We start from the raw sequence: 23868 nt of genomic DNA, 5'->3' as shown, positions 1-23868 counted from the left end.
AAGGATAAACCTGGGGATACAATCTTACTAAACTTGTATTTTAAAATTTAACCAACAAACATAAGCCTGGGAGGGAAACTTTTAAATAAATCAATTAAAGCTAATTTAATAAAGTCAATTTCTTAGTTGTTTTGACCACTGGATGTTTTAATTAGTAGGTCTGGAGTATGAGAGATACTGCACTACAAGTGGTATAAAATTAGAGATGAAAAAAAATTGAAACCTTTTTCTGCCAGCTCTTATCCCAAAAGGAGTGGAATGTCAACCCAAAGGAAGTGGTACAACAAGCAATTTTAACTTCAAAAGTTCTACTTTTGAGGCATGTCATCAACCAGCAAGACTGGTACACTCAACAGATGTGACAAGCTGAAACCTAAAACTTTCAGAGGATTCTAGTAGAGTGCCTATTGAAGTTGGTATTTGGGGTCGAGAGTAATAAAGCCTGAGGGGTGTAGTTATGTGCCATGGTACCTGGTGACAGGATAAAACTGATCTGTATTACTGTAGCATCATTTTTATTTCATGATACGAATTTTTAAAGTTTTTTAGGTACATCAGATAAATTAAGAAGATAAATGCAAAATTCACATGAACCTTAAAGATAAAACAAGCTTCAAAGTTATTTCAGGCTTACTGTGGTAGGCACTGCTTTAGACTATACCATTGGACACTTGGGTACTTGTCAAGTACATCAAACCTTAAAGCGCATTTGATAGATAAGTTCAACAGGCACAGATCAATGAAAAAAAAAGTATGGAAGGCCTGGTATATTTCTTGATTTCCCTTTCCTTGTAGTGCCTCTGAGTACATAAGGTGATAGGAGTCCTTCGGTATGTAAGGGAGCTATGCCTGAAGTAACTATGTCAGGATTGCTACTATTGATAAGAAATCTTTTTAAAAATCAAAGCATAAAATGATTAAAGAAAGTTTCTCCACAGTGAAGCAAATTTATGTTTTTGGTGTGCAGATGCAACACCAAAATAAGGGGAATATTTTGAAAATGTTTTATACATTGTAACTTGCATGACAGACACTTGAAAATTAAAGTATATTATGACCAATATAGTCTGAAAGTATCTTTTGTCTTAGCATTATATATGTTTAACACAACACCCAAAGTGGTGGCTTGGGGTAGTACAGTAGTTATTCCACCTCTACTGTACAATGTAATCACCTGAGGAGCTTTAAAAGAACACTGATAAGTAGGTCCCACCCCAAGGCTTCTGATTTAATTGCTCTGAGGTGACCCCGAGTATTAAGATTTTTGAAAGCTCCCCCAGATGATTCAAAGGTTCTGCCTAGGTTGAGAACTTGGTGTGGTAAAGAGTATAGTCTCTGAATTACAGATTAACCACTTTGAGGATTTTAGCTAAAATTAAGCTTAAGAAACAAGCTTAGAGAAATTATCTGTAAAATAAAGATAATAGTCTATGATTAAGTGGGATGCAATAGATCTAAATATTGATTTACAGGAAATTCAAGGCAGAAGAACATGTCAGTAAGGCTGTGGGGATGTGATCAGCAAAATCCAGACTATGGGACATTCTACAGGAAAAATATGATTTCTTAAAAGCTAAAATTACAAGGTAAAAAAGCAAAGCAAGGCAAACAAATGGAGGGAGAACCTACATCTACAGAGAATTAAGAGACGTTTTAACTAATTGAAACATCTAAACCTTAGTTGGATGCCAATTCAAACAGCAAACAGTAAAAATACATTCATATTACGTGTATTTTAAACATTTTTATCACATTTGAAGAAACGTGACCTGGGGAAAAGGAAGGATTACAGATAAAATAAGTTGAGAAAGCTGAGTGGCGCATGCAAATTCACTATACTATTAATCTCTGTATTTATGGATTAATCAAATCAAAGCACAATCATCAGCAAACAGTAGGGGTCAAAATAGGCATCTTTTCCCACCTTTACCTGACACTGCTGAAATGCCATTAGTGTATTTTCCTTTTCAGTGAACATCCATAAAAACACTCCCCATCAAAAAAGCAAGTAATATTTCTCACAAAACTGCAAAGGCCCACATAAAATATTATCCTCAGTAAACATGCTCTACTGACTTCTTGCACTGAGTACTGGCAGAAACCAGAAGACTCTACAATTGCTCCTTTTCAGTCGCAAGGTAGGGTTATTAAACTACCAACAGCAGAAGAATTCATAATTAAGAAACTCAAGACAGTATGGTTAAAAAAGAAACAATGTTGAGGTAACCTGATGTTTTATGCTAACTATATTTATATTGACTAATGACTAAACTAGAACAATAAAGAGTACATATTAAATAACATCAATCTGTTACACATCTTGAGTTACATGTATAGTATTTCTAGATTCTTTCTCCCAATATTCAGGAATCTTAGTTCTAATGTATCTTAAGGGGTTCTTACTCCTGACGATCTTAAAATTTAGCTACCTTTTCTCTTTGCTAGTAAAGGTAGGTTTCTGCTGCTCTCACTTCTCTCTGGAATTCACTGTACAAATCTCTAATACTGCTCTCCTTTTTTTCCTTTTCTCATCATTTCTAATTCTTGAATTCCAACCTTTTCTAATTATCTTCAGAACTGACTTTCAATTTGCACATTTGGGATCTGAAATTGTTTCAAATATTGTAGAATTCTTCTTGCTACAAAAGGTGCACATTTTAGTAATTTGGGGTGCCACAGTTAATGAATCCTTTTAGGGTAATGATGAGGATAGTGTAAGATCAAAGAAGAGTTACTAAAGTCAAACAGAAGTACCAGGGAAAATAACCCTGGTAGAGGATTAAAAAGGAAGATAATAATAATAAATAATAATATTTAATTATATTTAAATATTAATATTTGATAATAAATTTTCATAGTATCATAGTATATAGAAAAATATGTTGTTACTAATGTGCACTGGAAGGAAGAACAAAGACAAATGTATTAAACTTACACAGGTATGCTTCTTTAAATCACCAAGAGAAAGAACTTTCTAACACAACTGTCCGAAACTGAAAAGTACTGCCCTTTGAGGTAGTAAGTTTCTTATCACTAAATATATTACAGCAGAACCAAGAATAGTGTAAAATGTAAAATGAGAGAGGCTGAACTGTCAGTTAATTCCAACTTCCAGAGTCTATGGCTTTATGACAAAATATTTACTACAAGTGACATAAGAACTTATTTTAGGATACAGATCAATTTTTAATAAGTACAAGTTTCATTATTTATTTTAATCTATGTCCAAATTTATTCATTAATGCTGTAAGTATTTATCGAGGATGGATTATGTGCCTGTATTGTTCTTAGCTCTGCAGACAGTGTATGAAACCCATAAAACCCTGCCTTCATGCCACTTACAGAGGTAGGGGGACAGGAAGGAAACAGAAGAGAAGTAGTAGAGGAGGTGAGTTTATCATATGCAGAAGTTTCCTCAATGTATAAATTTCATGTTAGCATGAAATAAATTCATAATAAATTCATCCTAAATTCTAAGTCACCTCTTCTCCGGCCGTAGGTAGAAATTTTGAATTACTCTTATTTTATATATGTCTCTAGTCAAATTCCTTTTTAAAAAAACATCCTTTTAACATTTAAAATACTTTTTATGTCGTTTTACATTTCTTGAAACCCACAGAATGTACAACACCAAGAGTGAGGCCTGAGGTAAACAACAGACTTTTGATGGAGAAAAAAAGCAACAACAACTTTTTAGGTACTTAGTAGCTATCAGGCACTAGACCAACACTATACAAGAGAAATACAATGCAAGACATATGCAAGTACAAATTTTCTAGTGGACACATGAAAAAAGGAAAAAAAAAAAAGTTAAATCAATTTTAATATATTTACTTCACCCAATATATCCAAAATATTATTTCAACATAATCAATATAAAAATTAATCTTACATTTTTTTCTTTCAATTCTAAATCTTTAAAATCCAGTAAATATTTTGTATTTACAGATTATCTCTATTTGGACTAGCCACATTTCAAGTGCTCTACAGCTACAAGTGGCTAGGGGCTATTGTATCTATAGGAATTAGTATATTTTAACTACATCTCAATGCAGACACCAAATTTCATAGGAAATACCTGAACTTACTTAGATCATATTTAGATTTCATGAAATTTATAGTTGAAAGAATAGATTCATATATCCAAGTTGTTCCAAACATATTTAAACGTCATCCAATACTGAATCAAGTATCGGTTTTTACATTTAAATTATTTAAAAGTAAATAGAATTAAAACTTCAATTCCTTAGTTGCATTAGCCACGTTTCAAGTACTCGATAGCCACGTCAACAGTGGCTACTATATTAGATAGAGCAACAAAATGTTTCTAGACAAGGCAGCAAAAAAAGTTTTTAAAATTAAATTTTTTATCATCCATCTTTTTATTTGAATCAATTCTAGTTGAAAACAAGTGAGGGGACCTTTTTTTTCTTTAGAAATCATAACCTGAAGAGTCTTCCACAAGAACTGAGGCAGTTCCTTTGAATCAAAATGTCAATACTCAAAAAAATATAATAAAAGTCTATTATTTCCAAAGTTAAGTATTCCAATCCCAAAGGAGAGAAAACTCTCAACTCCCTTACCTGATTGAAAATATTGCCATCCACCTTGCCATCCAGGTTAGAAACTTCACCATTACCTAATTGTCACTAAATCCTGTCTTATTAACTAGGTAATACATTTTTTAAAAACTTTATTTTATTCCCTTCCACTCTACCTTCTATTGTTACTACCTTTGATCACCGGGGCTATTTTAAAAGTATCCTAAAACTAATTTTAAATACATAGGGATTATTTTGTACATGTGAACACCCATGTAAATCATCACCAAGAATAAAATACAGACCATCTCCAGTACTCTATATAAAGTTCCCTCCTGCCCCTTGCCAAACCCTAAACTCCCAGAAACAGGTAGTCTGGTGGACTTTTGATTAGTTTTGCCCTTATGAATTTTATGTAAATGGAATTATACAGTATATAGTCTTTTATGTTTGGCTTGGCTTCTTTTATTAAACTATTATCTTTGAGACTCATCCATGTTGTTGTTACCAATAGAACCTTTTTATTGCTACATTATTTGGAATTATATAAAATTCTGAAATTTATTTATCCAATCTCCTGCTGTTAGGCATTCAGGTTGTTTCCAGTTTGTGCCTATTGTGAATAAAGCTGGTAAGAAGATTAATAATGTTGGTTTAAATATTAAAATAACTCAAAATAAATGCTCAAAATCTGTTAAACTCTTTTCCTCCATTATGTTGTAGTCACAGCAGAAACTGATGCTGTATATACCACAGAATGGACTTAGGCACATACAAAATCAGGTTTGCATTTTAAACAAAAGACATGCCATGTATACCTTCAATCATTATACATGTTAAGTACATACACAATACATTCATCACATCAACAACTGCAAACATTAACACCACATGGATAACAAAATTTGATTCAGTTTATTATCACATTTTAGCATCTGCTTTGTATTTTCTAATGCACAAAGAGGTTAATCCAGGCAACCATAACAAGAGAGAAACTGGGTACTGTCACCCACCCTATCAATCCCACAAGACAAAGCATGTAAAAACATAATATGTAATACTAAAAGATGGATCTAAGAGGGGTTATAAAAAGTTGATTAGTGTTAATCTGATCATTTAGACAAGCTCAGTAAATTTGAGCACATAAAACTTTCATTACTTAGTAAAATTAGCATCAGCTTATTTCCCTAGCACTATTGCTAAACTGATGTCAAGATAATGCTTTATGAGCTTATGAGAAAGGAGTGCTAATTTGCATGAATGAGTTAAATAACTGCTGTACCACCTCCATGCAGGAGATAACATTAAAACAAATCAGAAACATAACAAAACAAATCAGATCTGAAATAAGTATTTTATGAAAATTAGTATAACAGCAGTTAATATTATTCTAAAGTTCACTCAATAAAAAGCATTTTATTGCTATAGGTTGCTTCTCTAGTATTTTAAAGGAAAAGGAAAATGACAAATAGGAATAAACCAAAGTTACTAATCAGATTTATTCAATAAACATGTATATACATGGACAGTGAACCTTTAAAAAATTACTCTTTCGTACAAAGATCACTTGCACTTTGCCTGTAACTACTATAAAACTATAAATTCACACAAAGCAAAAAGATAAATGAAATCTTCACATTTTCCCCCTTACCTCCCATTCTCTAGCTGCTGCTTCATTAGTAGAATCCTCATTTGTTTCCGATTCTTCAATCTTTTTTACTACTATAAATCCAGGTTCTCTGGTATATTCACCAGTATCTTCTGCATATATTTCCGGACTCCACTGAATGAAGAAGGCATACAAGTGGTCTGTCCTGTTAGAACAAGCGATTATTAATAGTAGACCTAGTATTCTGTGCTGTTAGCTAGAATTTAAAAACTATATTTTTTAAATATTTTCACAAAACTTGAAGACTTAAAATATACAAAATATATACCATGCTTTATTTAAAAATAAAACAAAGCCCACTACCAGGAAGACATTAACTTAAAATTTTTTGGCTGTGTTCTGTCAGGCTCTGAGAAAACTACATTAGGATTTTCTCTAGCATGGTTTTGACATGCTCAGATGCTGTCCACAGTAATGTTTCTTTTCTTTAAAGAAACTTAGCAATGGGAAGGAAAACTGAACCCACCATTTTGACCTCATTTACACAATGATCTAATTATATAAAATATAAGTAAACAACTAACTAATTACCTATTTTAAAACCTGGACATTATACAGATTTTTTCCAAGTTAATAGAAATTTAGTATGTTTAACTTTTATTTTTTTATTTTTATTATTTTTTTTGTGGTCTAGAGTTTTTTTCTTTTTTTTTAACATCTTTATTGGGGTATAATTGCTTTACAATGGTGTGTTAGTTTCTGCTTTATAACAAAGTGAATCAGTTATACATATACATATGTTCCCATATCTCTTCCCTCTTGCGTCTCCCTCCCTCCCACCCTCCCTATCCCACCCCTCTAGATGGTCACAAAGCACCGAGCTGATCTCCCTGTGCTATACGGCTGCTTCCCACTAGCTATCTACCTTACGTTTGGTAGAGTCCATGCCTCTCTCTCGCTTTGTCACAGCTCACCCCTCCCCCTCCCCATATCCTCAAGTCCATTCTCTAGTAGGTCTGTGTCTTTATTCCTGTCTTATCCCTAGGTTCTTCATGACATTTTTTTTTCTTAAATTCCATATATATGTGTTAGCATACGGTATTTGTCTTTCTATTTCTGACTCACTTCACTCTGTATGACAGACTCTAGGTCTATCCACCTCATTACAAATAGCTCTATTTCGTTTCTTTTTATGGCTGAGTAATATTCCATTGTATGTATGTGCCACATCTTCTTTATCCATTCATCCGATGATGGGCACTTAGGTTAGGTTGTTTCCATCTCCGGGCTATTGTAAATATAGAGCTGCAATGAACATTTTGGTACATGACTCTCTTTGAATTTTGGTTTTCTCAGGGTATATGCCCAGTAGTGAGATTGCTGGGTCATATGGTAGTTCTACTGGTAGTTTTTAAAGGAACCTCCATACTGTTCTCCATAGTGGCTGTATCAATTCACATTCCCACCAGCAGTGCAAGAGTGTTCCTTTTCTGCACACCCTCTCCAGCATTTATTGTTTCTAGATTTTTTGATGATGGCCATTCTGACTGGTGTGAGATGATGTCTCATTGTAGTTTTGATTTGCATTTCTCTAATGATTAATGATGTTGAGCATTCTTTCATGTGTTTGTTGGCCAGAAACTATCAAACTCTTAGAGGAAAACATAGGCAGAACACTCTATGACATAAATCACAGCAAGATCCTTTTTGACCCACCTCCTAGAGAAATGGAAATAAAAACAAAAATAAACAAATGGGACCTAATGAAACTTCAAAGCTTTTGCACAGCAAAGGAAACCATAAACAAGACCAAAAGACAACCCTCAGAATGGGAGAAAATATTTGCAAATGAAGCAACTGACAAAGGATTAATTTCCAAAATTTACAAGCAGCTCAATAACAAAAAAAAAAACAACCCAATCCAAAAATGGGCAGAAGACCTAAATAGACATTTCTCCAAAGAAGATACACAGACTGCCAACAAACATATGTTTAACTTTTAAATACCAGGAACATTCAGTGTATTATTGGTTCAGGGATGATCCAACCTTTTAACTCTCTTGTTCCCCTTTTCCATTTTGTTTACTAGAGTAAAGCCTAAATCCCTGATAAACATTATTTGAGGGTCAGCAACACCTTTCAAATATGTATGTTTTGTTGGCTGTAATTAGCATGGATAATTGAAAAGTGATTATAAAACTCTCCACTAGCACATATTAATCAATAACCACCGTTCTGGAAATTGTTTCTAAGTTAATACAATTTTTTAATAATGTCATTTCTTATGTGGCAACTAACACTTTAAAAAGGTATAGCTCAATATCAAAAAAACAAACAACCCAATCCAAAAATGGGCAGAAGACCTAAATAGACATTTCTCCAAAGAAGATATACAGACTGCCAACAAACACACGAAAGAATGCTCAACATCACTAATCATTAGAGAAATGCACACCAAAACTACAATGAGATATCATCTCACACCAGTCAGAATGGCCATCATCAAAAAAATCTAGAAATAATAAATGCTGGAGAGGGTGTGGAGAAAAGGGAACCCTCTTGCACTGCTGGTGGGAATGTGAATTGATACAGCCACTATGGAGAACAGTATGGAGGTTCCCTAAAAAACTACCAATAGAACTACCAAATGACCCAGCAATCCCACTACTGGGCATATACCTTGAGAAAACCATAATTCAAAAAGAGTCATGTACCAAAATGTTCATTGCAGCTCTATTTACAATAGCCCGGAGATGGAAACAACCTAAGTGCCCATCATCGGATGAATGGATAAAGAAGATGTGGCACATATATACAATGGAATATTACTCAGCCATAAAAAGAAATGAAATTGAGCTATTTGTAATGAGGTGGATGGACCTAGAGTCTGTCATACAGAGTGAAGTAAGTCAGAAAGAGAAAGACAAATACCGTATGCTAACACATATATATGGAATTTAAGAAAAAAAATGTCATGAAGAACCTAGGGGTAAGACAGGAATAAAGGCACAGACTACTAGAGAATGGACTTGAGGATATGGGGAGGGGGAAGGGTAAGCTGTGACAAAGCGAGAGAGGGGCATGGACATATATACACTACCAAATGTAAAATAGATAGCTAGTGGGAAGCAGCCGCATAGCACAGGGAGATCAGCTCGGTGCTCTGTGACCACCTAGAGGGGTGGGATAGGGAGGGTGGGAGGGAGGGAGACGCAAGAGGGAAGAGATATGGGAACATATGTATATGTATAACTGATTCACTTTGTTATAAAGCAGAAACTAACACACCATTGTAAAGCAATTATACTCCAATAAAGATGTAAAAAAAAAAAAAGGAATTAAGTATCATCTTTCAGATAATTTGTCTCTATGAAAACAAGCAACTGTTTTTTCATAAATTACTTAGATACAGTACAGTTCAAAATTCTAATAAAACTAATTTTTAATGAACATTAGCCAAGGTGCAAGGACAACATTAAAATGGAAAATTCCATGCAAAAATTAAAATAAAACCAACAGTAATGAGAAAAACAAATCCTTACATTATTTTTAACTAAAGATATAATAGGGTTGAATATTTCATTGTAATCATCTTGGTATCGTTGGCAGATCTGAGTATCTGGCTCTTTGCCTTTCATGTACGCATGAATTATGCAAATCATACCATATTTTTAAATTATTCTAATCACCGTTTGTTGAATGCACAGACTGTACTGTATATTTAGGTGAGGGGGGAGAGAGAAGAATTTTATTCCTGAAAGCAACAGTCTTCAGAGCAACATATAAAGACTTTCCAAGAGGTACACAGACACATAAGATAGTCCTAAGGGAAGTAATCTTATATTCTGCTTCCGTATGTTCATCTTATACTAAGCTGCCTGAGAACAGTGTGGTCAAGACATCTTACAGATTGCCTGTTCTCTGCTTTCACTAAGGCACTATCATCAGTCACCCAGAATTTTACATGCCATAAACTGTAAAAACTTCCTTGTTGCCCAAAGTTGGTACTGAGATGGGGAAAAGTTTTAAAAGACTGGATAACAAGTCCTTTGGCATATCAGGTGGTTTCTAATTCACTGATTTCCATAAAACTGGAGGAGTTTTTAATGAAGTTGTTCACTAATGGTCACTGAAAATAATTTTGATGAAACGTAAGTAATTTTGGAATATAAATAGAAACATGTTTAAAGAACTGACATTATAATAAAATTTTCATAGACTTTTTTATGAACAAAGCTTCTCAATACTTGTAATAAAAAGAAAAAAGGGAGGGGGTAGAACTGAGGGGCTGAATCCTATCTCATCATTTCAATGAACAATATTCATCAATGGATACATAAACTAATTGGAGGAAAGCCCTAAATATTTTATTAAGGCATTTCCTATATTTTACTTTTTTATATGTAATAATTATGACTATTTATAATTTATGTTGCTTTGATGAGCTGTTTATTAGTAATAATTGTAATGATAAAATTTTCTTGTGTTTAATTAACATTTGGAATAATGCAGTTGTTGATAGACAATTTTCTCTTTGATTTCCACATGTATTGTGAGCAGAGGCATCATGTATCTTTGTTCAGCAATAGTACCTTACTCTGGAGCAAAGGGTAACCATGCTTACTGTACATTATAAAAGGTTTAAGTTCCCAAAACTTATGGTTCCTCTTCTTTAACATAACCCATGGCACATGTAGCTGTCACTTGGCCTTCTTCACATCTAACTGTGGGGACTGAAGCTCAAAGAACTCATACAAGTGCTGGTACTGTGACTGCTGCTATTGACTCTGTTTTCTGCCAGCATGCATTAAACTGAGGCAGGCCAACTTGTTAGCAAGGTAGGGTAAGCCTTAGACCCTTTACTCTTTTGACAATAATCACAAAATTTTTAAATAAATGTAATTCCAGTACACACACACACACACATACAGATAAATGTGTAAGTATAGGTAATTTGTTGCAAAAAAATGTAAAAGGGAATAAAAATATAGTACCTTAGAGTAAGATTCTATGAGGAGGTATAATTGAAATACAAATTCAAAGAGAAAAAGTAATGATGCAAATTCTAACTGTTAAAGAGCACATTCAAGTGGTGTTTAAATGGATAATGGTAGAGGGCAAACTGTTAACAATGTTTAGATCCTACTGAGTATATTTAAAGTATAAATGCAAGTTTTAACTTAAAATGTCAATATTTACAATGCAGTGATGACAGACATCCTTTAGAATTGCTTAAACTTAAGAGGAAAAATTTTACTGTGTAGTGGGTATAAAAAACAGTTTGAGGACCACATCCTTTCAGTAGCTAATTTAGTGCTATGTATTCTATAGTAGGCATTCAGTAAGCATTTGATGAAATTTTTAAGAAGGAAATTATACATCATTACCTGCCTTGAGGTAGGGGCTGTACCAGTTAGTATTTTGATGAACCTTCTTGATTTAAGACATTTTAAGTAAGTTTATTTACTACTAAAACTAGGTATATGTTCACCTTTTTTGCATCAAACCATGAAAGGGACTAAAATTAGAAATGGGGTAAATTAAAGAGTGTAAAAGAGGAGGAACTAAACGATTTTGAATAGATTTAATGTCAGGTTTTAATCATAAACTATTTCAATACTTTGCTACTGGTGGGATGTAGTATACAAAATAATTTCAATTCAAGGAATCTCAATAATGTTTTGAAGATTCTGTTGTTGTTTTACCTTTCTTGTGGCACAGCAAACCAATATTCATGTTTCTTATCTCTCTGTGCATACTGCTGCATCATTGCACTTGCTTGAGATACAAATGTTTTCCTCATAGGTTTTCCAACTCTGAGACATAAGAACTTATGTAATCGATGCCTCCTCTTTTCTTTTAAAAGTGCAGAACCTAGAATTGAGACACAAACAGTGTTTATTCAATTCTCATACACCATGCTTGAATGATTTAAAATAATTTAGATTAAGTAATGCTTATCTCCAAACTTCTGACAAATAATTACAGAATAAAACGTCAACTTACTGAATTCTCTTAAGTAGCTTGTATTTTTTCCCATCAGAGGCAAAGTGACAAGTACAGCAGGACTAATGAACTAATAGGCAAAGTATGAGCTGACGTTACGTCTAAGCGTTAGGGAAAAGGCAGAAGATCCAGGAACTGTTGTCAAATTTCTGTTTGTGACACCCGCACTAAAGTATCACATACACATGCGCAATTTTCTGCATGCTCTTTACCAGCCTTCTAGAACAATATCTAAATAAGTCTGTAGAATTTTCAAAGGTTACTGTAATATGGTTGTTACAGACAAAAATTTAGTAAAAAATCTTGTGAAGCTTTTATATGCATATGAAGGTGTGATAAAAACAATATGCTAGATTCAGCCATCAGTTTGGACAGCCTGAATTATCTCTAACCCGTCCAACCACAGATGCTGACATATGACACACTGAGAGTCTGACAACATGGTTCAATTCAGCAATCTAGGCATTAATTAGCTTACGAAGGTGGCATACTGTGAAGAAAAAGCACTTAGTTATAGTCAGGAGTCATGGCTTTTTTCCTGTGTAATACTGCACAAGGTACATAATCTATCTGAGCCCCAACATTTGCATCAGGTTAAAAGAGTGAACTTTTACCATTCTTCCCACAATTATATTTGTACATTTTTATATTTACAGTTTTGTAAGTTTTATGATATTATAAAGTCACTAAAGCTCAGAAACTTTAAATATTTCCCTATTATAGGATCTCAAGTTACTTAAAATTAGTTACTTAAAACTAAGTTTCTTGTCCCCCCCTCCATACACTGGTACAAAAAGAAGAAACCAAATGGTAACAATCCAGGAATACCTATCTAAACTATTTACCAATTTTTCTCCTTTTAGTATTTTGTCATAATGGGATGTCCCTCCCATCACACCCTGCACCCAAACAAACCCAATGAAATAAAAGTAGTCTACTATATTATCGGGTCAAATGGAAATGCCTCATTTTATCTTTTTCAAAGTTTCAAAATATAAGACAACTATCAGACACGAATATATCTAATAAAGATATTTATGCCAGCCTCCTTTAAAACATCAAAGAAATATCTTAATAATATGAATTGTTAATAACAACTGAATGTCTTAATACAGAAATGGCTAAATTACAGGGCCATTAAAAACCATGAAAGAATTATATGGATTCAAGTTGACCCTTGAACAACACGGGTTTGAACTGCACAGGTCCACTTATATGCAGATCTCCTTCAAATAATACATACTATAATACTACAATACATGGTTGGTTGAATCCATGTATGCAGAACCACAGATATGGAGGGCTGACTGTAAACTTATACATAGATTTTCGAATGTGGGAGAGGGGTGTGTGTCACCCCTTAACCCCTGAGTCGTTCAAAGGTCAACTGTATAATGACATGGGAAAATGTTTATTACATAATATACTAAGTTAAAAAAAAGCAAGAAACAACACTACATACAATCCTGATTTTATATGAAAAATACATGTAAGTAAAGATACATACAAAAACTAGCAAAATTGTATGTGTCTGTGTGTATGTATATACACATACACACTAAAGATCAAAGATAAATATACCAAATATTAACAATGATCATTTCTAGGTGATGAACTCTAAGTAATTTTTATAAATTTTCTAAAAACTTCCTACATTTGTCAAATGTTCTTTAATGAACATTCATTAGCTCTGAACAAAGAAAAAAATTACAAAAGAAAAAATATTCAATCTTTTATAGAACCTGCTTTGAGTAAATGAATTCCTTAACATCTATTGAATATAATCCTTAGGTCTTCAGTATACCTAAATTAGACAATGCAAAGAAAATTCAGTGTTTTTAAAAACTGAATCAAACCTTTGTGTGTTGCTGGTAGGAATGTAAAATGGTGCGGCCACTGTGGAAAACAGTTCAATGGTTCACCAAAAAATTAAACACAGAATTACCATAGGATCCAGCAAATCCACTTCTGGTATATATCCAAAAAATTGAAAGAAGGAAATCGAACAGATTATTTGTACACCAATGTTCATAGCAGCATTATTCACAACAGCCAAAAGGTGGAAACAACCCAAATGTCCATCAACAAATGAACATATAAAGAAAATGTGCTGTGTACAGTAGAATATCACTCAGTTTTAAACAGGAAGAAATTTCTGACATGGTACAACACAGATGAAACTTGAAGGCATTATGCTAAGGGAAATAAGCCACACACAAAAGGGAAAATATGGTATAATTCCACTTATATGAGGTACATAGGGTAGAGACAAATTCACAGAGACAAAACGTAGAATGGTGGTTGTCAGGGACTGTAGGGAGAAGAGAATGGAAGTTACTGTTTAATGGGTACAGAGTTTCAGTTCAGGAAGATGAAAAAGTTCTGGAAATGGATGGTGGCGATGGTTGTACAACAATGTTGAACGTACTTAATGCCACTAAATTTTACATTAAAAATGGTTAAACTGGTCATTTTTATTGTATGTATATTTTAACAATTAAAATTTTTTAATTAAAAAGACTGAAATCTAGTATTGATTAATCTAGAATCAATACTCCAATAGAATATGAGAAATGTTAACTAAGATACTTGAGTTATACACCTTTTAACCCATAATGTACTAAGCGGAAGCACTGTATATTAGAAATAAAAGACAAACTATTACTATAATTTTCATAAGTAAATAGTATGAAAAAACAAAATGGTGTTTTAATTTATCCTTAGTACTGCTTTTTAAAGGAAAACATTTAATCAGACAACGATGGAACTTGTGGATACTTGAAAGAATTTCAGAAATAGATTTTTATGTCTAATTGCACTTTTAAAAAATGATGGGACTACAACTTCGGCAATTGCAAATTGCAATTAGGATATTATATACGAAATTTTAAAAGGTATTTTAATGATGAAACATATCAAGAACTAAAAGAGAAATGGAGAAATCAGAGGTATTATGGAACTTGTGTGCACTTTCAAGAAATAAATTGTTTAAAGACAGAATGCAGTGTGTGAGGAATGTTTAAACATGGTGGAAAAGATGCCCATTATGTGTACAACCCACTGTGGGATAAGAAAAGACAGGAGAAACCAGAGACTATGTACTTGTCCCCAGAGAAACATCAGTCAAGGGCTACTAGATCATCCTTCAGAGTGGCCTAAGATACAGTAGCTTTTGAGTCAGTGAGGAAAGACAGAGACAATATGCAATAAGATAAACTAACTTTATATATTCCTTAACACTTACCTTCTATATTGGTTGTTGCTATTTTATGCTTAATTTCTTTTTGTGACACCTGTTGAATATTTTCCCTTTGCTGTTTAGCTTGTTGCATCGTATGGGTTTTCCAGAGTTTCCGTAGCTCTTCTACCTCAGTCTCTGAGTCCTGATTTTGTTCCTTTCCTTGTTTTCCTTTGCTGACAATTGGCTTTTGTTTAAATTCTATTGCTTCCCCACAGGGCACACTTTCTTTTTCACCTTCTTCATGGTGTGATGAATTCTCATTAAGAAGAAAATCCTGGTCTGCATTACCTTTTATACCTGTGCTTTGTTCTTTAGGACCTGAGATTTCTTGAAGATTATCTGTAGTCTGATCTCCTTCCTTAGTAGCCATTTCAAGATTATTTAAATCAGTTTTAAGGGAAAGAGTCCCAACTTCATTGGCAGTATGTCCAGCATCGGATTTTAAGTGGTCAGGAGTACTAGCAGCCTCTGTTATTACTGTCAAACATTCTACTCCACTCTGACTGACGGTTTGCACAGATTCTGATGACGCACCAGATGATTTATCTTGTCGCAGCTCACCTGAAGAAATAAGCTCCTCTCGTATAGGAGAGAGTTCTGATTCCGTGAACACATCTTCAGAAAGAGACTCCTCGGTGCTCCTAGGAGCAGTGCTGGCACTATCATTACCTGCATCGCGAATTCTTGAGTCTATTTCATCAGTATTACTTCTTGTCATTTTCTTCAAATGGCAGACGTCCCTTCCTGATAACTGATCTATCTCTCTGTCAGTAAACAAAATTTAAAGTTATTACTTTTTAAATTGTAGAATTTTATTTTCCACAAACTTAACACTGAATTAATATCACTAAAAAGGTTTTCCTAAAAGGGTGTAGCATACATCTCTTAACAGCATATCAAAAATTTGATTGATTCCTATAGACCATGTTATTAAGTCAAGTTTTGCATCAATTGCTTAAGATCTGGGAAATATCAGTGTAAGATTTCCTGAATTGATCTACCTGAAGAGAAGTTGAAGATACAAGTTCTGGGTGAAGCTATAATTCTAAACTAAAATTTATTCACTGATGAAATATGCAAATAAAATTTTGATTAAAATTTTAAATGTCTTAATAAAATAAAAATACACTGATATTACACACACACACAGTACTTATTTACGTTTAAATAGAAATTAAACTAAAATAAATAACTCAAGTGCAAAGTTAAAAACCAACCTGAATAGAACTGAGGCAAAAGTGCTTAGAGGTTAGATATTAGCTAGCTGAATGGTTCATCATTACTTCTAGATTTCCATGTTTAATGGCATTTGTATATGCAAGCACTAATGTTCAATGGTTAGACAGTTAAGTTCTGGAAGGAGACAGTGTAAACACTACATGAAATGCAAGTCAGCAACTCAAAATGATGGCTAAAAGTAGTTTCTGATAAACAGAAATTGCATGAGTTCTTTGGAAAAAGTATGAACATTTATGCAAGTCTGAGAATAGGAAAGACTGGAAGTAAGCCGACACACAATTTATTGGCTACCTCTGGATGGTGAAGTTGGGTAACCCCGTTCCTCTTATTCTAGTACTTGATATTTTTTATAATGATATGCATAATTTTCATTGTGCATAGGATAGGTAAAATTTATTTTTAAAAAAGTATTAATTAGTTGAAGTCCAGTTCCTATCTCTGCTTCCCTTGTACTGAGTGATTCACCTTAAGAAATGTATGTAAGCATCTAATCTGTGTTATTAAATGTGTAATAGTGTCATCTACTGGTGAGCCCCTAAAACTGCATACATAGGGTCTTGGGACTTGGCAAAAGTTTTGAGAAACTGTACCTGTAGATTTAACAAGACCCTTAGGTATGAGATAAAGTCAAGTAAACCTAACAGCATATAGATTTAGGTAAGTGCTGTAACCTTATTTTTTTATGTCAATGATGCTGCTATTGCTCAGTACAGCTCCTGCACGATACCTTTGCAGTTAGCTTCCCAAGCAGTTACGACAGAAGAAAACCAATCAAATCTTACACCTCATTTTTACCATACATGACATTATCTGACTTGTTGCCAAATATTGTTTTTAATCAATTCATGAGGCAGCACTGAAAGATATTTCTTCTGGAGTAACTTTTTTAAAGGTTTGGATCAAATAGATGGTCTTTCCAGGTGATGTTGTGAATGATGAAACAGTGATTTACAAGAGGAAGGGCCCTATAGCATCTGTGTAGAATAGTTATGGATCATTCAACATAATAGAATCCCAAAGTATCCTAATACAAATGGAAAAGCAGGGCAAGATAAAATGGATCCCACCAATGACTGGCAACATATACATACATATACTCTTCTTGTTTCTCTTTTAATCTAATCCTTCACTCCTTCACCTTTGTCTTACCCCTCCAGCTGCCACAATAATCTTTACTTGCTGAGACTGATTTTGGATGATGATATATTAAATAGCTAACAGTAGAGGCAATCCTAGGAATAATCTGCACCTCTAAGGATGAGTTTACCAAGCCAAAACAGTATCTACTGGGGGGCCGTTATAATGGAGACTGTTTAAATAAAAGATTTTATTCTACCACAGGTATTCTAACAATTCATGTAGTCTGCCTCAGAAACAAAAATAATTTGCCCTCCGTCCCTTTTGTAAGTAGTTCTGTCTCACAGGGGTTAATTTTGAAACAACGATTATCATCCCTGTGGGCTATTATAGGGATAGAAATCTCAGTATCAGTTAAAGTGAAGCCAGTTTTTTAAACTGTTGACAAAGTCATGTATGGAGGAATGGGGGAGTTCTTTTCTATTACATATCAATTTCCTTCTTTTGTCCTTCCCTTCCTTTGTTTGTATACCTGTCTTTTATTTTCTTCTCCTTTTATTTCTTATCCTTCCCTTTTCTTTGTTATTCCTTTAGTTAAACACATTACTTTCAAAGGCTATGCTGACCTGTAGCCTCACATCTATGTTACCTGAAACACACAAATTCCCTAACCAGTATATTCCAAGGTTAACTCTTTAAATTTGTGCAATCTGTGGGTCTTCTTCCCTGTGTTTTATACTTTTCTGAGAGAAGGGTGCAAACATATAAATCAATAAACGACAAAGCTGCTCTGGCTTTATTAATGTCAGGTCTTTGCTCATGTGACCTCCCCCAAACCCCACACCCAACTCTTCAGGCTCTTCTAAGGAAAATTTGAAAGCTACCCGTGATTACTTATATTACCTTAAATTACTAATAAAAATAATTTGAATTTACCTGAATAAAATGGGCTGGTAAACATTGAATTAAATGAGTACTATAGGTTACTTTTAAATATCAGGTTCTCTGACCAAATATACAAATATAAATCTAAAACAATTCCTAACCTAGTGCAGTAAGAATAATCTTTTCATTAATTAATAAACTCATTAATAAATAAACTAATTCATTAATGAAACTACTGTTTCATTAATTATAAAATGAAAAGCAGCTATAATAAAACTATTAAAAAATACTTCAGAGTTATTAGACCAGGGTCAACTATCTAGATGAAATAAAATTGCAAAGGAGTATAAATATCACTCTTACATGGGCAAGGATTCCTTTATTTTGCTATCGAAAATTTCTTTGTACATTGCAGCTGACATCACCTCTTCCATTGGACACATGATGCCATATTCCTCACAGCCATTCTCTTGAACCAAGGGGTCAGTTTTATGTGGATCAAACATTATATTATTTGGCGTAACTAGCAACACACCGCTGACTGTGCCCTAAGATGAAAAAAGAAAATAATGTTTAAACTTCAAAGTTTAAATTTTCAAAATTATTCTAGATATTTTTATTTCCGATGTTAGGCCACCTACCACATATAAAAGTAGTATAGTCAAGCACTATGGCATTCTCATGGAAATGTTTTTAATAACACCCAAATTTTCCCAGTAAATTCTCCTTGTTAGCAGAGGCAAAATACAAAGAATATCATATTCACCTTCAATCAATCAAGTCAGGAATTAAAATTTGCAGCCTCAGTAAAATGCTGAGTTATATCAGCAAGATAACTTCAGTAATATAAGAAGGATTGTAAAGTCCTTCAAGGCATGAGCCATGTTTTACATTAACTTGCATACAGCCTCCTGTGTTCTTCCGTCACTACAGGTATCAAATAGTTTCATGCACACACTGCAGGTTTAATAAATAATGTGCTGACAACTCAATCCATTATAAAAGGAAAATAGTATAATCTGTTTAAAATATCTTTAAAAAAAAAAATCTCCGTTTCACTCAATTCTGCTACTGCCTAGTTATGTGACCTCTGGCAAGCAAAGCCTCTGGGGTTGTTTCTTCATCTGTAAAATTAATTAGATTAGATTACTTCTAAGGCATACAGTAATTATTTTAATCATGAAAAGCTATGAAATTTTAAATATATTTATACAAATAGTGATACAAATATAAAGAGTCCAACCCTCTCATCTTACAAATGAGCAAACAGAAGTACTTAAGAAGCTGATCCCACTAATATTAGCTAATGTTTCTTGAATGCTTTGTATGTATCATGCTTTATATATATTATTGTTCATTTATATATATTAGTGTTCAATTATAGCTCTGAGATGAGAATACAGGTGGGGAAATTAAAATTGAGAGAGGCTAGGCAATTTGTCCTAACTAATAAATAACATAGCTAACTAGTAAGTGGCAGGACCAAGATCCAAAATCCAAGCAGTCCATGCTTTTTACTATAATCTTTTCACATTTGAGTTACAAACAATCATCACTTCAACTCAAGTACCAAATATTCCTTAATCCTATTTATTTTATTTATTTTTATTGAAGTATAGTTAATTTACAATGTTGTGTTAATTTTTGCTGTACAGTAAAGTTATTCAGTTATGTATATTCTTTCTTAATCCCATTTTCAAACTCCCATTCCACTACATCCTGTAAGAATAAAAATAAAGAGCCAGACAGAATTCTAAAACTAAACCAAATAATTACTTCAAAGTTGTCTTTTTTTTCTGAAGATACCAATAGAAAAACTTAAATATTGCTTGATTTGGTATCACACCCTCCTTCCAAGTCCATATTCAGCTCTGTGAATTTATCTGATTTAACTTTAAGAATGTAAAACTTAAGTTATGACAGACACTAACTTTAGAAACAAAAAAATAAAAAGAAAAATCCTACTAAAAATGGTCACCCAATCACAAACGAAAAAAAGTTATTGCCAATGTTCGAGATTATAAAATACGCTTATTATTTACAGTAACTGCATGCAATACTGGAGAGAAGAATACGTGTGTGTGTGTGTGCATCTTGGTGGAGGAAAGGGAATCAATCTCAAACTCTGACTAGTATTTCTTTTAGTTCAGACCATGGACCTCCTAAATAAGGAGGAACTTTATGTAAACCATAGCCTAATCATCTTTTGATCAATATTTTATTTTATTGTTTTTTAATATCTTTATTGGAGTATAATTGCTTTACCATGTTGTGTTAGTTTCTCCTGTATAACAAAGTGAATCAGCTATATGTATACATATATCCCCATACCCCCTCCCTTTTGCGTTTCCCTCCCACCCCTTGATCAATATTTTAAACAGATTCATATACATTATGTATTCCTGGATCACATGCCAAATGAAATCAATGAGTGATGATAAAATATGTTGCAGGGACATTTACAACTGCCAGGGATAATCCAAGAAATAAATAATCAAGAGTAGAGTATATACAATATAAAAAAGCTGTAAGATTTCCAATCTTTAATACCTTCCTCTATCTCACCACGTCTACAAGCAAGTTATTTGAGAAATGAAACCAAACAATCAGTAAGGATTAAGGAGAGCAAACTTCAGGTTCTCTGAAAGACTTCAGGTCATTCTTGATTTCATAAATTTCATCTGAGCATTAGTTTTAAATGATGATATAATATTTGGTCCACTGGCATAACACTACATCTTCTGCTTTAGAGGATTTTCATTAAAGACAATGATTACTAGGTATTATAGAAAAGGCCCAGTGTTATAATAATACTTTAATTCACTATACACATGAATACTATAATCTTAGTAGTGTAATTATAGAAACCATTTGAAAGGTCTCTCAAAACCGTACTTCTTTACTTGGATTACAAGGGGCTTGAAGCCCTATAGCTTAACACTGGAATGATCAATTTGCTAGTGTTATATTCCAGGAATTCACCCTTATTTGCTACTACTGAAGGATGCACTGATATATTCTTCAAGCTTCTTTCCCTCTGCCTTTAGCTGGAGCTCTTTGAGGTATTCTGTGAGATGTCAGGTGTCTCCATAAATCAAAAGAGACAGCCATGAGAAACATCACAACACAAAATTCACAAAAATCTCTTTAGAAAGTAGCCTCTCAAATTCATTTGACCAAGATCAAATCTGAAATCATAAACTCATACTAAACCATTAACACTTCATTCTTTTTAAATACTGTTTCATAAATGTAGACATATTTTCAGGAGCAAGAGCATACTGTAAGTAAGAGATTTCCAATTACCATATCTTAATCCACATGACCTTCAGAAACTTTAAGCACCTACTTCCCTTTAGTATTAGTAACTTCCAATTCCTTATGTGCAATTATTTGACTAATCTTCCAAGAAGGAATTATTTCTATTAGAAAATAAAGTCTATTTCTAAAAGAAAAGTTACCACTTATATTTCAATATTTCTGTAAATACTAAAAGATAAAAGATTATGATTTGGGAACTCATCCCAGGAGAAATAAAAGCTTGTACTGATTTTTTTTTCAGTCTTAAGTCCACAGTAATTTAACCATTACAATAATTGTTGATAAATTTCCATAATTTTATATAAATAATCTTTACTACAATCAACCTGTAAGAAGAAGAAAGAAGATGACTTGTATGAGAAAGCATCTTTTCCTGCTTACTTTCTTACAAGAGATTATGTTTCAAGAACACCAGTGCAAGCCATTCCTAACCCTACCAATGACTTTATCTTTTCTTTGATTCTTAAACAAAATTGTTATTCAAATACTTCCAACTAAAATTTTGCTTCTAGCCAAGAACTAATTCTGCCTAAAGCTACTAAAACACATAAAATACATGAAATAACTCTTTTCCGATACTATAATGCTGAATAAGGGGAAACAAATAAGATGAGATCTACAAATGCCCCAGCACACTGGGTGGAGTTTCCTGGCCACAGACAGAGACAGGAAAGGAGAGAACACTCCCTACTGAGAAAGCTTTGGAGATCTACAGAGGATTCTTTTCCAAGGTTCCAGCTGAGGACTGATTGCCACGTGTGTGAAAGCAACTATCCAAGGATGAGAAAAAAAGCACTCAAAAGAGAAGCTGAGAAAACAATCCCTAGAGTCCACAGAGTCAGAAATAGTTTGTGTTCTCACCAACCAGAGCAAAAACCCTTGTAATTTACAGCACCTCAATACTCAGAAGGGTATTGTCTCAGTAAGGGGAAAACTAGTTAGACTTAAAAGCTGTTCTGGTCATGCCTGACAAAACTTAAAAGCAAGCCATGATAGGATGAAGCTGTTTCCAAGAAACCACCATGTCACAGAAAAATGCGCAAGAATATGTACAGAAATACAAAAATATCCAGCACCCAACAAGATAAAATCCATAATATCTGGTATCCAATTAAAAATTACTAGGCATGCAAACAAACAGGAGAATATGGCTCACAGCAGTAACAAAAACCAATTAACTGAAACAAACCCAAAAGTGGAAGAGAGAAAAGAATTGGTAGAAAAGACATTAAAACAATTATTTTAACTATAGTCCATGTATTCAAGAATATAGAAGGAAGATTTTGCGTGTTAAGTAGGGATGTGGAAGACATAAGCGACCCAGTTTAAACTTAGAGGTGAAAAATACACTGGATAGAATACCAGATTAGATTTGGCAGAAAAATAAATTACTGAACTTCCAGATACAGCAATTGAAATTGTCCAAAATGGAGAGAGAGGAAAAAAAAGAGCAGAGTATCAGTAAGCTATGAAGCACAACATCAAGCAACCTAAAATATGCATAACTGGGGTTTCCAAAGAAGAGGAGAGAATGGGGAAGAAAAAACATTTGAAGAAATATGGCCAAAAAATTTTCAAATTTGATGAAAACTATAAACCTACAGATCCAAGAAGCTGAACAAACCCCAAGGAAAACAAATATGAAACACACACCAAGGCACATCATAATTAAACTGCTCAACAATATCCAAAAAACAAACAACCTAATCAAAAAATGGGCAGAAGACCTAAACAGACATTTCTCCAAAGCAGGCATAGAGATGGCCAAAGGCACGTGAAAAGATGCTCAACACTGCTAATTATTAGAGAAATGCAAATCAAAACTACAGTGAGATATCTCCTCACACCAGTCAGAATGGCCATCATCAAAAAAATCTACAAACAGTAAATGCTGGAGAGGGTATGGAGAAAAGGGAACCCTCCTACACTGTTGGTGGGAATGTAAATTG

The 23868-nt window shown here is 33.5% G+C and overlaps 1 protein-coding gene across 14 annotated transcripts in view; it reads right to left on the bottom strand.

The window, feature by feature from the left end:
• The window catches only part of OXR1 (oxidation resistance 1), a 457600-nt gene that overhangs the window by 41196 nt on the left and 392536 nt on the right, over positions 1–23868 (bottom strand). For all 14 annotated transcript variants that reach the window (XM_032610521.1, XM_032610526.1, XM_032610523.1 and 11 more), the window contains 4 exons: positions 18962–19146; positions 15401–16161; positions 11856–12024; positions 6193–6355 (listed from right to left, as the gene is read on the bottom strand). In XM_032610521.1, the coding sequence (XP_032466412.1) occupies positions 6193–6355; positions 11856–12024; positions 15401–16161; positions 18962–19146 (1278 nt within the window). The remainder of the gene's footprint in view (positions 1–6192; positions 6356–11855; positions 12025–15400; positions 16162–18961; positions 19147–23868) is intronic.

The sequence above is a fragment of the Phocoena sinus genome, chromosome 17 (assembly GCF_008692025.1).
Source record: "Phocoena sinus isolate mPhoSin1 chromosome 17, mPhoSin1.pri, whole genome shotgun sequence".
Lineage (NCBI taxonomy): Eukaryota > Metazoa > Chordata > Mammalia > Artiodactyla > Phocoenidae > Phocoena > Phocoena sinus.
Note: the sequence above shows the minus strand (reverse complement) of the source record. Positions and strands in the feature narration are given on the sequence as shown.